This window comes from Chrysoperla carnea, chromosome 2 (genome assembly GCF_905475395.1).
Source record: "Chrysoperla carnea chromosome 2, inChrCarn1.1, whole genome shotgun sequence".
In the NCBI taxonomy this organism is placed as follows: domain Eukaryota; kingdom Metazoa; phylum Arthropoda; class Insecta; order Neuroptera; family Chrysopidae; genus Chrysoperla; species Chrysoperla carnea.
This window is the reverse complement of record NC_058338.1, coordinates 46,561,813-46,577,794: the sequence shown is the minus strand read 5'-3', so window position 1 is coordinate 46,577,794 and position 15,982 is coordinate 46,561,813. Positions and strand designations below refer to the sequence as shown.

The window sequence follows — 15,982 nt, the reverse complement described above, 5'->3', positions numbered from 1 at the left end:
TCAAATTTTATATTGAAACAGTGAAAACAAAAAAAAGATTTAATTAAGTATATTTAATATTATTTAAAATAGAAAACCTATTAATACCATAACTTTTGTAATAATGAGGTAGAATATAAATAAAAGACGAGTTTGAAAAAAATCCCATGCGCAAACTAAACTATTGCTAAGCTAAGAAGCGGTAAATTAAAATAAACACATGTTTACTAACAGAAACCAACTTAGTGACAACGAATTTTTTTCATTATGGGAACTAGTAACGATGACAACTTTTGGGAAGATTGGATTGAACATGATTCCATTCTTAAAGATATTAATGAGGTGGAAAAACGATGTAATTCACAAAAACCAAATTTAAATACGACTTCAGATTCCGTAGTTTCATTAAGAGGTGCTATGTTATTAACGGCACATAAAGAAAAGGATTCCCCTAATGAAAATGAGTCAGTACCTCATAATTCCTCAAACCATTCGGAAAATGAATTCAAAATTCCAAATACACAAGCTTTGAAAAAAAAATCAAATACATCGCTGCCAAATAATAGTTCACCGTCTCACCCAAAAGCAAAACGATTAAGAAATTTAAATGAAACTACCAATGGAGGCCAACTTTTATTTCAAAGTGCTTCAAAGCTTTATGATAATGATAAAATTATCAAAGATAACATTTTAGTTATGGAAAAAGAATTATTAGGGGAATCATTATCGGAGCAAAGAAGAAATCACGATATTTCTATTTTGGACAAACATAATACAACTCTAATGTGTGAATTAAATGGTCTTTTTGGTAATAATTTGAAGAATGCTGTTGAACAAGACTTTAGTCGTATTGAAGATACTATTCACTCTATTCCAGAGTATATACCAATACCAGGTAAACGTAAATATATATTTATACCCTATATATATGAAATATATTAAGGTATAATAAATTTAGTCCCAAATTAGTAATGCTTAGATATATTTATGTTCCGACCAAATTTTCGGTATAGATATTCATTAAATTATCTAGTTCGTCTATTTCCGTTAACCGTTCGCCCGTGAGCATGATAAGTCCAAAGCGAAAAGAGATCGATAGGTCTTTTACATCGTCTTTTACATGATCGAGCTTTAATTTTTATACCGTGGTATATAGATCTTTTAGATCATAGGTCTTTTACATCAGATAGAACAAAAATTGCTATTTGCTTTAATTAAAAAAAAACCCTTCTTTCAGAAACTAGCATTCAGTATGTAAAGAAGTGTGCAAAGTTTAGCCAAAATCGGTCCAAAGGTTTTCGAGAAATTTTGAATACATGCTTTTAAAAAAAGAGATAAAGAAATAGCGCTCGGACAATCAATTATCTATATCTCGGAAAGTTTTGGTCCTAAAGAATTCAAATTTCCAGAGAATATTCCTCATAAGTAGTATCAGACAATTAAATTTGTTGACCCTTGCCCCCATTAAGGTCGGAGTAATTCTCTTAACACTGTAAAGTTTTTTTATAAGATACGATGTGGTACTGGTACCTGTAACTGCTCTTTGCCTTTCTTTTGTGAGTTCTTTAATATAGAAGCACTTTATTATACAAGGTGCTCAAAAAAGACTTAAAACTTGATACAGATTTTCACGCCCACTAAAGCCGTGCCGGTATGTCCAATTTAAAAAGAATTGAAAACTTCATTTTAAATTTAATGTTAGTTTAAAAAAATTCAAAATTAGAAATTTGAAAACCGGAGACAAATCCGGAAAGGTGCACACAAATCCAAAAGGTGTTTTCAAATCCTTTAAGAAATAACTACATCTATAAAAAAAAGCTTTTATCGATCTTACAATATTTTTATGTAGAAGGGAAGTAAGTATGTCTTCTGTTTCTAGAAAAGGGTAATGCGAGTGCATTCAATGAAAGTTCTTATAATTTTAATTTGACAAACGACACTTTCGCGAAAACAATTAAAAACAACAATAATTGTCCAAATAACACTCTACGAACCAATGGAATATCATCACAATCATTTGACAGTGCTTTTAATAATTTACCGTCAACTTTAACTCTGAATGGATTTAAAAATATGGGTCCTTTTTATGGCTTACCTCTAAAAGTAAAAGAATTGCTTGCTAGTGCCAAAGGAATAGATGAATTATATGGTAAGTTTTGAACGACAATGTTTTGAGTTTTCATTTGTTGTTATTATTTTGTTAATTTACGTTTTAGATTGGCAGGATGAATGCTTAAATTTGCCAGCATTAAAACAACGTAAAAATTTAATATACGCCTTACCTACAAGCGGTGGTAAAACTTTGGTGGCAGAAATTCTTTTATTTCAAGAAATTGTCTGTAGAAATAAAAATGTTTTATTTATTTTACCTTATGTCTCGATTGTTCAAGAAAAGGTATTTAACTTGATTTAAAAGATAAACAAAATTAAAAAATTTCTTTTTTAGGCTAAAATAAATGTAGGGAATAGTATTAACTAAAAAAAAAACCCGAAATGAAATCCAAAGTTGATTTTTTGCGTCAAGATTCTTTAATTATTCTTAGAAAGGCGGGAAACTATGAAATCCTGTTTTTCAGAGGTGAATGCTAGTTAAAGCAAAATTATCTCGCAAAACTAGCATAAGGTATCTAGGCATCGGCTCATCCGAAATGAGGAAAAACAACGTTAGTGAAATTCTACCATGCCATTCAGAATGGTTGAGGGTGAAAAAAAAATGAGTAAGTGGGTTCTTTAGGGGTCGATGTATCGGATTTCCCTGCTTCTTCACAGTGTGCTCCGCTCAATGTCTATTGCACAAATTAAACCTTTTTGTTCAAAATTAATCTTTTTGGATATCTCTCTATTTATGTCTATTGCAATTCTTGTAATAATTTATGAAATATTTTTTTTAGATTTGGGCATTAGCACCATTCCAAATTGCATTAGATTTTCTTGTTGAAGAATATGCGGGTAGTAAAGGGAAATATCCACCAAGACAACGTCGTAACAAGCGATGTGTATATGTCGCAACTATAGAGAAAGCATCGAATCTTATTTATAGTTTGTATGAAAATGGCCGTATTAAAGAATTAGGTTTGATAATTGTAGATGAAATACATTTACTTGGTGAATCTCGTCGTGGTTGCGTCTTGGAAACATTATTATCTATTGTCCTATATTTGAAAGGTTTGTATTTTTTATACCCTGTATGTATGAAATATGTATCAAGGTATATTAAGTTTTATCCCATGTTTTTAACGCTTAAAAATATTGATGCTATGAACAAAAGTTTGATGTAGGTGTTCTAAAAATCCATTTCTGGTTTCTGCCCGTCTGTCCGCTTGTCCGTCGACACGATAACTCAAAAAAAAGATATTAAGCTGAAATTTTTACAGCGTACTCAGTTTGAATTCGTAAATGAGCAACATAGGTCAACTAAGTCTTGGGTTTGAAAGACCCATCTTGTAAATTGTTAAAGATAGAAAAAAATTAAAATGTAAAAAATGTTCCTTATAAAAAAATAAAGATTTATTTGAGCTCAATTGATCCTTACAGGCTTCTAGGTACGTAAGATTTAACTTCTGTGAAGGTTTAATTGAATAGTTTAATTAAGGCCATACTCATAGTGTATGATTTGATCAGATTTGAATGCTCAGCAAAGTTCAACGAAAATAACAGATATTTTTATAGCGTTTCTCAGGACGTACTTTGAGAAACGCTATAAAAATAAAAGTTAAAATGAAAAAAAAACCAACTTTTATTTGAAACATTCTTTTGTAAATATCATTGTTTAACCGTGAGGGTACAAATTACACCAAAACACTAGTTTCTAAATTGAGTTGAAAATTTTAAAGTAGCTTCAAATGGCGAGTCTATTAATCTTCGGAGAAAAATTATTTTGTTTAAAAATTCATTTCATAGCATGTAGATTTCAAATACACGACAAAAAATTCTAGAAAATAGTTTAACAATTTTCGAAATTTGAAAATGAAAGACCGCCATTTGTAGGTACTATATGAACATTTCTGTTTTTTAAACTTTTTTAATTTATAAAATTTTCGACATAGGAATTAGTAAACAATTTATAGTTTCTGTTTGATGCAGTGATTTAGTTGCTTCTGTATATGGATTTGACTATTCATTTATGTTTATAATCAATCGCTTACTACGTTTTATTTTTACAGAGAATATACAAATAATCGGAATGAGTGCCACAATTGGAAATTTAAATGACTTATGTCAATTTTTAAATGCTGAAGTCTACACCCGAAATTTTCGGCCAGTAGAATTAACTGAATATTTTAAATGTAATAATAAAATTTTCAAAATTGAATATAATGCTGAAAAAATGGTGCAATTTGCAAGAAATATGGAAAATGTAACAAAAATAATTTTTGTATTGAATTAAGGTTGTTCTGGCACGGAAAATATATAAAGAATAATAATAATAATCTAATCGATGAGAATCAAGATAAAAATTATGAAAGTAGAGTGATAATCCACGGGTAAAAAATATAGAGTTATAATTTAATAAAATTCAATATGATGTAGTTTAGTCAATAAACAATCAACCCAAACTCGACCAAAAACGAAATTTATCAATCAAAAACAATTAAAACGAACATAACTTAATACGAGAAACGTCTACATCGTTGAGTAATATAATACAATAGAATCTCTGAATAATTCGAATGTGACGTGGAAATATCTAATGATATCTATGATTATCGGTGATAGATGGAGCAAAAGTAACGGTAATAAAAATATCAAGAGTTTTTCATTGATATTTTCATTGTCCTTGCTGGATTAAAGAAATTTAAACTTATGCTGTTTAAATTTAGCAGCACGGGCCTGTAGCAAATTCTATCAATAAAGAGACTGTTTTTAGCAAGTGCGAATGTCTGCATTATTGATCTGATTTTTTAGTCGATGAGTATTTTTATACTATTTTTTACCTTCCTAAATCTTATCGCCCTCACCAAAAACTTTTGTTCACGGAGTCTGTAGCATTTGCTACCCTTGCCTTATGGCTAATCCGCTAGTAATCATCGCAAAGTTGCTTTGTTTCACACAAAGTGTTTGCTATTCAAATAATCATATAAATGAATTTTTAATTCTAAAACGGGGATAAATAAAATGGTGAATATGCAGGAACATGTTTTTATTCCGACCCACTCTTGAGTAACTTGGATTATACTTAAACATTATTACACCTAAAACAAAAACTGTACTAATAATGATGTTTTTATTTTATAATAAATATTTCAAATTTGTATTTTATAATAATTTACTATTGCTGATAGTTAATATTTCATAAGTCGTACCGGGTCGCAGGTTAGTCAGGAATGTTTTAGAATATTATTTTGCTTTGAATTTTCATTTAATACTGTTGACTATTTTTCTAAGTGCAATGTCATCAATCAGCGTAAAAATCAACGATATCAAAATTTGTTAGATTGTACAAATCCTACGCCAGGACAACTTTAAAAACGTGGAGCAAATGTTAAGAGCGATTCTCAAGCTGACTACATGATAAATAATTGCCAAATATATTTTTAAACCACTTAAAGTTCTTAGAATTGCTCTTAATAGTTTCTCTAAATATAAATTACAAAAAAAGTATCAATAAATAAATAACCTTTCAGTCTTCAGAGATTGCAAATAAACTAGATCCAGATCATATTGGAATACTAGTCCAAGAGATTATATATGAAACTTCTTGTTTAATATTTTGTCCGACTAAGAAAAATTGTGAAAATGTTGCCGTACTTTTAACTGAGGTTTTAAATAAGTATGTTTATCATATAACGACATACAAAGGAAATAGAATAATAAACTTTTCTCTAATTTGAAGGAATATTTTGGATCTTCATCAAAAGGAACGGCATCAATTATGCTCAATCATGCAAAACGATGGACGTTTATGCCCCATTTTAAAGAAGACTCTTCCATACGGTATCGCGTATCATCATTCTGGATTAACTAGTGAAGAGCGTGTTCTCATTGAGGATGCATTTCGATCTGGTGTTATTAATGTGATTTGTTGTACATCAACATTAGCAGCTGGCGTTAATCTTCCAGCACAACGAGTATGATAATTGGTTTTGAAACTGAATATTTGACTTTTTTTCTTTAATTTAAAATATTAAAATTGTTATTTAAAAATTTGCAGTAATCATGAAATTGGAAACTTAGATTTTATTTTAAAGTGAAGATATAATCCACAATGCCGAAAAATTGAACTCTTGCTTTGGAATATTAGCTTACTATCAAAAAAAGTCACACAAGTTCTCTGTTAACAAAAAAATAAATCGTTATTAAAGTTTCATTACAAAAACATAAGATACATAAAGGATCTATTTAATTTCCAAACTATTTCAATAAATAATCAGTATCGATTTTCCGATTATGCTATGAGCTATAGATTCCATCGATTATCTAAAATAAAATGTGACAATTGTATGATTATAAGCCAAAGCTTGCCGAAATATTATAAGGAAAAACCTCATCCTTCTCTGGACGTTATGGCAGGACGTTACTGGAATTGTATAGAAAAATGCATGTAGGATTGTACTCTTACAGGGTAGGATAGGAAGCGGATTATCAAATGTTCGAATTACTGGGACTCTACTGTATTTTCTTAATTTCCTAATCTTTAACGTGTTAGAACGGGAATTTCTGAAAATGCAACGTATAACAGACCATACCTTTTTCAGAAAAATTAGGATCTAAAAGGTTTTGTAAAAATTTCCATCTCTTAATGGAAATGCTTCTCGTATTTTCTGAAAAACGGTGAAGTTAGGGAAGGAGAGAGTGGAGGTAAGATATGGTCGATAATCTTTCGGCAAACATTCCATAGGACCTTTATTAACTTCAATTCACTTAAACTCTATAAACGTTTCGTTAGTAGTTACTCTTCAAATATTTCTTAATATCTAAATAACAACAAATTTAATGTATCGATTCCTAGACTATATATTTTCTCAATAACCATTATTTTCAGGAAATAGTCAAATTCCCTAATAGATAATAATACTCTTAGTAGATTCTAAAAACTAGACAATAATAAGTCTAAATAATACTACTAAATTTTTGCAGGTAATTTTACGATCGCCGTATGTAGGATCCGAATTTATATCTCTCTCAAAGTATAAACAAATGATTGGACGAGCAGGACGAGCCGGCTTTGGTGAGATGGGTGAAAGTTATCTAATTTGTGCACGAAAAGATATTACAAGATTACAAAAGTTATTAGAATCGTCTATGGAACATGCATTGTCTACGTTACATGAAAATAATAATTTGGGTTTAAAGTATGATACCTGCCTTATTTTTGTTATCTTGAGAAGTTTCATTATTATTTTATTTTATTTTACATCTAGGAATTTTTTCCTAAGCGTAATTGGTCTTGGAATTGCAAAAAACCGAAAAGAAATCAACGAATTAATGAAGTATACTTTGTTATCAGTGCAAAAAGATAAATTGAATTTAAATATTAAACAAGTAGTCGATTCGTCAATTAAGTCCTTACTTGAACAACAAGTTGTCTATGGATTGCCGAATCAACCTGAAATGACGGTAAGCAACTTCAATTAGTTAAAGATTATTAAAGGATGTGTAAGTAAACAGGATAAAATATTTATATATCCTGCGTATTGTAATATGTATATGTTACGAGAACTGGCAATGTTTTCGAGTTTGAAAAGAAAGACTTCAAGAAGGCAGAATTTTTAATACTGTTTTTAATTAAAAAGGTATAGGGATGAAGCGCGTCTTCCACCTGAAGGCGGTTGTTTTGGTAAAACTAAATCATTTTTAAATTACAGTCATACTAAAATGATTTGAAATTTATTTTTAACTAGATTGATACCCGCGCTTCACTGGGCTTAAAAGTAAAAACCACTGATTTATAGCCTCCAGTCTCTCTTTAGAGTTTTAAATTTAGTTAAATGTAAAACATCCATAATAGACCTTTTCATCGATTTGCTTTTGTCATGAATTCATGGTCATGAATATATAAAAGTTTATTCATTTATCAAAAAGCAGAGAAAAATTATTTTTCGAATAACTATAAAAACAACCAAGATAAAAAACAAAGATTTGTTTGTATCTCTAGCAAAACAGACTTTAACCAAAGAATACAGAATAACTAACATCTTTTTTACGATATTTAGAAAATTTGCGATAGAAAAATCAAAATGTTAGCTGATTACTGTGAGCTATTATTTCATCATTTTTCAATTAGAACACAGTACCCAATACCCATCGAATTATTTATTTTGGGTCCAAATTATGTACTGGTAATTATACTGTTTGTACTACAACTAAAAAATAGGCGATGATCCTGAAAAGCGGTTCCATTTGGAGAAGGCTCTAGAAAGTAATTCAACGGAGAATGTTTTTCATACGATCTCACTTGCGAGTTTGGGGTTCCGTACCCGAAAATTTCTCCGGAGTTTTTAAATATATTTTGTAAATTTCACTAGTAATATAAAAATTGTTTTCATATAAAAATAATTATTGGCCCATGGGAGGATCGAACTCACGACCTTCGCGTTATTAGCACGACGCTCTAACCAACTGAGCTAATGGGCCACTTGAACAAGTTACTCAAATAGTAAAAGATTTTGTATCATCAAATGCCAATAACAACAAACCGAAGATTGCAATGGACAGCTTTAATAATCGCTCTACACTATAGTTTGTAAATTTCCGTTTTCATCATACATCTATGAGACTAATACTTATGCAGAAGTTTTAGGCCAACTCTAAACGAAGACAATGCTTATTCTTTTTTTTTAAATTATCGTAGGATACTTCGTTACTATAGTACGCGGCTTTTCCGTAGCACCTATTTTTACAAAAAGGTACCATTAAAAGTTTCAATTTGAACTTCAAACGAAGTTCCTATGAGTCATACAAGCCGAGAAACGAGGTTTTTCAAGATAAAACCGTGTTTTCTCGTAAAATTTCTAAGGATTTGACCCTAGTTAGTCTCTTTTTTTTTAGCTCTAAAATCCTCTATTTTTTTGCCTTTTATCAAAATGATTTTTCCAGGTTTGGGAGGATTTTTTTTTTTTTTAATGGGAAATTTCTTTGCCTGTACCTGAAGTCAATTTTCTGTATAAATAAAACTTTTTTATAGATTATTAAATTTTTATTTTATTTTAAGCCTTCAGACTCTAAAGTTGTATTAACATGTGACGAGGAATTAGGAGTAACCCGACAAGGAAAAGCTGCCATAAAGAGTAAGAAAATTTATTCTCCAAATGAAATCATTTTTTACAAATCTTGATTTTATTTTAGGTGGTTTACAAGTTACCAAAGCCCAAATGATTTTTGCAGATTTGATTATAGCACAAAGAAGTTTAGTATTACTAAATTCACTACATCTTTTATATTTGGTTACACCTTATGATTTAGCCGAATCAATACGACCTGAAAGGGATATTTATTATGGTGCTGTAAGTTAAATAATTCCAAATTTGATTAGAAAAGTTATCTTTAAAATTAATACCTTTTTACAGTATAATAGTTTAGACAAGGATGAAGTGGTAGCCGCAAGAGTGATTGGAATTACTGAATATTCTGCAATTCGAATAATGCGAGGACAACCATTACGAGTATATGTTTAAAAAAATTCAAATTTTAAAAATAAACTAATATTTAAAATATTTTGTAGGATTTACCAGAACGTGTGTATAAAAGATTTTATTTAACATTAATGTTACTTGAATTATGGAAGGAGGTTCCTATTTTTTTGGTTGCTGAAAAGTTTAAAGTAAGTTAATGTCATTCTTTAAAAGTAACTTACACACGCTTTCTTTAAATACACAGAAGAAAAGCAGAATTTTCTTAGCAATATTTCACTCGCTTTCAAGACAAAATTTTTATTTAGCGTCCATTTTACAGATAGCAACTTCTTTTTATTTAATTATACATATCATACGGTATCGATTCGTATGTATTTTTTGAAAGGTGAAGAGTCCGAGTGATTGTAGTATTAATGCATTTAAAAGGAATTAAAAAAAAATTATATTGAAATACTGAAAATATTATTTTTAATTTAGGTTAATCGTGGTTTTTTACAACAATTGATGACATCATCAGCAAGTTTTGCATCAAATTTATTTCATTTTTGTGAAAATTTAGAGGAATTTCGATGTTTTTGTGCTTTATTAGATGATTTATCAAGCCGTTTAGTTCATTGTTGTACACCAGAATTATTACCATTATTAGAACTGCCTCATGTGAAAAAATCGCGTGCCAAACAATTATTACAAGCTGGTTTCAATAACTTACAAACAATTGCAACAACTCAGCCGTTAACTTTAGTTAAAGCAATACCCAATTTGAGTACCAAAGTTGCAATACAAATGATCAATACAGCAAAGGTAAACAATTTTCTTTGTATGGTCTTTCTAATAGCTAGTTTTATATTATAAATTGAATTTTTTTGTGGAGTCATGTAGAAAATATACTGATTTTTTTTCAAAATATCTATATCTCTAAAATTTTAGCGTTTAATTTATAGTAAATATTGACGTTTATAAACAGGATGGCGATCGAATTGGTCTATTAATTGACATTCTCTGACTTTTCCATTATGATAGCAAAAATTTCCTGACCATTTATGACGCATCATAATTTGAAATTTTCCTATTCGAAATATATGAAAATATTTTTTTCCCTCATATTCTGATACAAAAACATTCATTAGGGTAAATCATCTTCATCTAACACTCTACCTCTTTTTTTCCTTAATTAATTGCTGTTATATAGTTGGTTGTTTTAAGCAATGGGGTTGTGCATATGTTTGTAAAAATTGCCACAAAAAATATGAGGAACTCCTTTAAAAAATGAAGCGAGAGCTATAGGAGTTCGTTGAATTGAATATTTAATACTAATAAAATTTAACATTGATTCTCCATTCAGACATAATTAATCAGACATACCGTATACTACTTTCAAACATATCGATGAAGACGTATAAGGTTTTCAGAATTAAATTCTAGATTCTTTTACAGAATTTCAAAATTCTCTGACATTTCCAGGTCGATCGCCACCCTGATAAAAGTTATTTGAATTGATGGACATAGTGGAGCTAAACGAAGATAAATTGTAGGTTTCACCAATCGACCCCTTATTCTTTATTTGGTAGTAGAAAATTGACCAAAAATTAATACCGTACCCGAGTGACCACCATGTGTTCCAATTTTTCTTTCCATGGTGAAATAAAAAGAGAAAGAATTGAAAATGTAGCAAAACCCTCTACACATATTCTATTAATAGTTACAAAACTATTAATATTATTTTTGTGGGAGTTACAAAAAATATATATTCTATTGCAATTGTTATTATGCATTCGACTGAAGCTTTTCTGCTAAATATAAAAACTTTATTCCTTTTCATAGGTGTACCCAATTTTATTTTTCTATTACTGGCTTAAAACATATTTTTATTTGCCAACAGTTGATTTTACTACAAAAAGTGGAAAATTTACGTGAAGATGCTCAAGATTTGTTGGAGTTGAACGTTGAAGATCAAATATCGTAGCTGTCTGCCACGTTAAAAGAATTTTTTTTTATATTTATAAATTTTACATAGTTTTTTTTTTTATTATAAATTAATTATGGAAATATATCAAAACAGAAAATTATATATTTTTGAAAATTTTCAATGAGGCTGTAAGTCATACAGAATAACTTTTTTTGCAGAACATTTCATAGAAACAGATCACAAACATTTCATGATTTTTTTGAAACATTATTGACTCTTGTCTATGCAATGTTTTACAATATTTCAGTTATTAGAAAAATATTGTGAATCATTTTCTAAAGCCATATTTTTTGGGATACTAAGGTTCTACGTGAGAAAAGATTGTAGAGCGTGAAATGTACAGGCTGTGCAGATCACTACAGATAAAAGAATACCAGCAATTCTTCATCAAACTTCCTTCAAAAAAGTTCCCTTACAGTTTGTTGAATTTGATATACCGTGAACGAAGTACGATTTCGCTAATTAACGTGAGTAATTTTCGAAATATCTCGATTTTTATTAGTTGAATAATAAGCAAAAAAAATAATGTTGGTAGAATTTATCCTCTTAAAATTTTTTCTCTAATATGTTATACAGAAAAAATAAGGAGGGGATTATTTTTTTACAACTTTCAATATCATATCGGATCCAAAAACCACAAAGAAATTTTTTGGATGAAAATTCGATGTAGAATTGTTGGTAATATTTTTTCGGTAGCCATCTAAAACATTATGAATATGTAAAGAAAATAGGGTCGATATTTGAAATTTTGCTGCAATAAAAAAAGAGAATGTTATTTGTGATTAATAAATATACGCTTTAATTGTATGCTCTCAGGATTTGAAGTCTAAGATACAGGATGTATAAGGAAATAAATACATTTTTTTATTCTACAAGGAAAGTACGGATAAAACTAGACAGGGATAGGAATTTATAAAATGAGTAAAGAAATAGTTATTCGTTTGATTTTTTCATATTCGTAAACAGCATCCTGTATTTTAGAATATAGCTTTTAGAGTATTTTAAGAATGTAAGAATGTCAAAAAAGCTTTTCAGTAAAAAATATCTTTTATCTTTGCCAAATACTATTTGAAAAAGTTCAAAGATGTTACATTTCTATTTTTGACTTTCTGAATATAAATAATATTTTTGATAGTGCCCGTTTTGTTGTAATTAATATTTCATATTATAGATTTTATTTTTGTAATTATGTTTATTATTTTTTTTTTGTAATTTATAATGTTAATATATTTTGAATTGATATTTTATTAATTAAGTAATTAAATTGATAATATATTATACACTAGAAAAATTGTATACAAAAAATTTAATTTATTAGAATATTTATCTTTTTTTGTAAAGACAAGGATTTAAAGAAATCGTTGGTAATTTTTTACGATTTTTTACAATATTCTGTTTTTTAAAATCAAAGAAATAAAATAATGCGTTATTGAAATTTTTTGTTACTAATTTAAAACCATATTTTTCAACTCCTTGAATGAAATCATCCACTTTTTCAAAACGACTTTCAACTTCCGCAATTTTCAATGTACCCCTGTAAAATTTTAAAGAGGTGTTAAAAATTCATTCAAGGTTTATAAAATATTGAAAGCCGTTCATAAAATGCGCATGTATTAGAAGGATAATATCATTTTTAGTTTGATATCATATTTGTTAGTTTTTATTAAGGTTGTTGTCTCGCTATGGGTATAGAGTCAGAAAATTATAAATTTTTTAAAATACTTATTAAAGATATTATAATACAATTATAAATATCATATATAAATAATATTTAGATTTACCATCATACAATTAATCAAATGTAATATAAACGTTTACTTATTATACGAAACACACAATACAAGTATGTACAGTGTTACTCGGAATGAAGAAACTTATATACGTGAACCTTGAACCCTTACATTTCTTTTTTTGTTTGATCAGTCATGCAAAAAGGGAAAAGGGTTCTAGTATAATTCCTCTTCTTGATATAATTACAACGAAATATATACAAAAATGTGAAGTACTGGCATAATAGGGAAAGAGAGTCGAAAATGTCGGGTTCTCGGCATATTTTATGAACATCCTCTTTGTATACATACCCAATTTTTAAAACACGATTCGCTTCGAGTAAATAATCTTGTAAATTTGTTCCCATCAATGATAAACAAAATACAGCAATGTCAATACTTTCATTATTTAAGGGTGTTTTGGACATATCACAAGCTGTTACACGTGAGTTCAAAGCAACTAAGTCAAATGAATGAACTGTTTGTGGAACTGATATTGATAATACTGCTTCTCCACATCCAAAATCAGCAACTATTAAATTTTTTGGCCTAGGAAATAAAATTGAAAACAATTCAAAGTTTTCTATAATTATCTCAAATATTAATTAACTTTAGATGATTTTAAAATTAGACGCGAAAAGTGTATGTTTCAATATTATCCCTTAGTTTTATTAGTTCCTGGAATTCTATTTTAAGGCGAAACAGTTACACAATTTTAGCTTATTTATAAAACAAAATTGTCATAAATTTTTTTAACAAAAAAGTTACTCATAAGTTATGACTTAATAAAGGCCCGTTGTCAAATGAAAAATTCCTTATAAATTACCCAAAAGCTTTTATTCTCATTTTGTACGGTTTAATCATCTAAAAAACTCGGAAATATCATATTGAATTCATGTAAAATTTTATTCGGCTAGGTTTTATAATTTAGTATAACTTATTTCTAAGTATGTTTATTCCAAAAATATTTGGTCTTTCTAATGAATTTTATCGAAAATCATAAATCGTAGGCAAATAAAACTTAGTACATGACTTTAATTATAAAACCTAGATTTTCTCTCAAAAATTTTTTGATACTTGCATTAGCTTAAAATTTTGACTTAAAACCAAAAATAAAAAAAAGGACCAAAAATTAAGTATAAGTATGATTTATTTCCGAGTATGTTAATTCCAAAAATGTGAAATTTTTTTGATGAATTTTATCGGAAATTATAAAATTTAGGCGAAAAATACTTGATACATGACTTCAGTATGGTATTTCTAAGTTGTTGAGGTTCTTAAACCGATACGGTCGGATTATTTCTCAAGAACTATGAAACTGAAATTGCAAATTTGTAAGCGTTGTGCTGTAATTTGTGAAAATTCAGAAATCTGCACGTTACGGTTGGCGTTTTAGAGTCCCAAGTTGAGGCTATAGTAGCCATATAGAAGCCATTTGTCGCATGAAACACCACTTTCCGTGTCTAATTCTAGAAGTTATTAATATATTAGCGAAGTAGCTACATATATGAAGAGTATACATTCCAACTTTTCCATATTGTGAGGCTATTCGTACACAAACGGGTCTCTAGCGTGAGAAGAATAATTCCGTTTTCTGTAATAGTGTCCCATTTTTGAACGCAAGGGCTAATTCTACAGAATCCAAAAAGCTCCTTTGTAGTCGACAAACTCAACCCAACCAACTCGTAATAATAATAACCAACTTTTCAGATAATTTTTATTAATAAGCATTCACGCTAGAGACCCGCTTGCGTACGATATCGTTTATCGCCTTATCGTTTCCAAAAATACTAAACTTTTTTACTTACTGTCTCTTTAACGATTTTATAATGACATCTAATGGATTAATGGGCCATTGTGAGACTTGCATCTTATAACCTTCATGATACGACTTAAATGCTTCGGGGTCAGTTTTAAAATAATTCTTTGCTTCATTACCAGTTTTGGTATACATTTCTTGATTCAAATAGCTGAAAAAGAGTTTCAATTAAATAGTTTGAAAGGTTACATTTTTGCGTCAAAACATACCGAAACCGTGCACTTTTTAATTTTTGCCACATACGTTCTCTTAAAGGTATTTCATTCCATTTAGGTCGTTTTGGAGATTTTTCGTCAGCATTTTCCAATAACTTTGATAGTTTGGATACAATCTTAACCGATTCTTTTTTCTTGGGTAGAATAACTTGATTGTTTTTATGGACATGTTCCTTATCAACTTTTTTTGGAAATTTTTTAAATTTCTTTTTTAATTTAGGTGGTAATTTGTCTTTTGTATTAGGATTTTTGTTTTTATTCTTTCCCATGATAACAACTCAACTTGTCAAAACCACATGGCCACATGCAGCTGCAGCACACAATCCATTCGGAAACATTCGGTACTAAAATCAGGGTTATACATTATTACCTCAATTTGAAACGGTGCATTATAAAAGTAAGTTAATATAATAAAGGCTCAGTTACATTGAGACGTCATAAGCTACGTATAGCGCTGACTTTGGCTGACATATAACTTCTGAAGACATTTTGTCATTATCACGTGTGACGGCGCGGCCTGTCGATAAAGGAAAGGCCCTGTTTTTCGACGACAAAATATTTCATTGTGGAATTTTGCAGCAACACAGCATTATTTGATTTGTTTTAATTTATTCATTTTTCTAAAATGTAATCAAAACGGTAAACAATCACTCTTAGTGTTT

At 29.0% G+C, this 15,982-nt stretch overlaps 2 protein-coding genes and 1 non-coding gene across 3 annotated transcripts; 1 reads left to right on the top strand and 2 right to left on the bottom strand.

Annotated features, from left to right (window-relative positions):
- The first annotated feature begins 252 nt into the window (after nucleotides 1-252).
- Nucleotides 253-11,524, top strand: LOC123292185 (helicase POLQ-like). Its single transcript, XM_044872746.1, has 15 exons — nucleotides 253-874; nucleotides 1,859-2,128; nucleotides 2,196-2,374; nucleotides 2,871-3,144; nucleotides 4,143-4,336; nucleotides 5,604-5,749; nucleotides 5,813-6,047; nucleotides 7,057-7,271; nucleotides 7,341-7,536; nucleotides 9,131-9,206; nucleotides 9,265-9,422; nucleotides 9,486-9,581; nucleotides 9,641-9,739; nucleotides 10,029-10,352; nucleotides 11,431-11,524. Exons 1-15 carry the CDS (start codon nucleotides 397-399, stop codon nucleotides 11,512-11,514), a joined length of 3,024 nt encoding a protein of 1,007 aa, XP_044728681.1. The 5' UTR covers nucleotides 253-396; the 3' UTR covers nucleotides 11,515-11,524.
- Nucleotides 8,480-8,553, bottom strand: Trnai-aau. Its single transcript has one exon. It is a non-coding gene; the product is annotated as a tRNA-Ile (tRNA).
- A 1,316-nt stretch (nucleotides 11,525-12,840) lies between the features above and the next one.
- On the bottom strand, nucleotides 12,841-15,656 carry LOC123292138 (ribosomal RNA-processing protein 8). The gene is made up of 4 exons (XM_044872695.1): nucleotides 15,315-15,656; nucleotides 15,095-15,256; nucleotides 13,599-13,835; nucleotides 12,841-13,051 (listed from the first exon to the last, which is right to left on the bottom strand). Exons 1-4 carry the CDS (start codon nucleotides 15,587-15,589, stop codon nucleotides 12,841-12,843), a joined length of 885 nt encoding a protein of 294 aa, XP_044728630.1. The 5' UTR covers nucleotides 15,590-15,656.
- Between the last annotated feature and the right edge of the window lie 326 nt (nucleotides 15,657-15,982).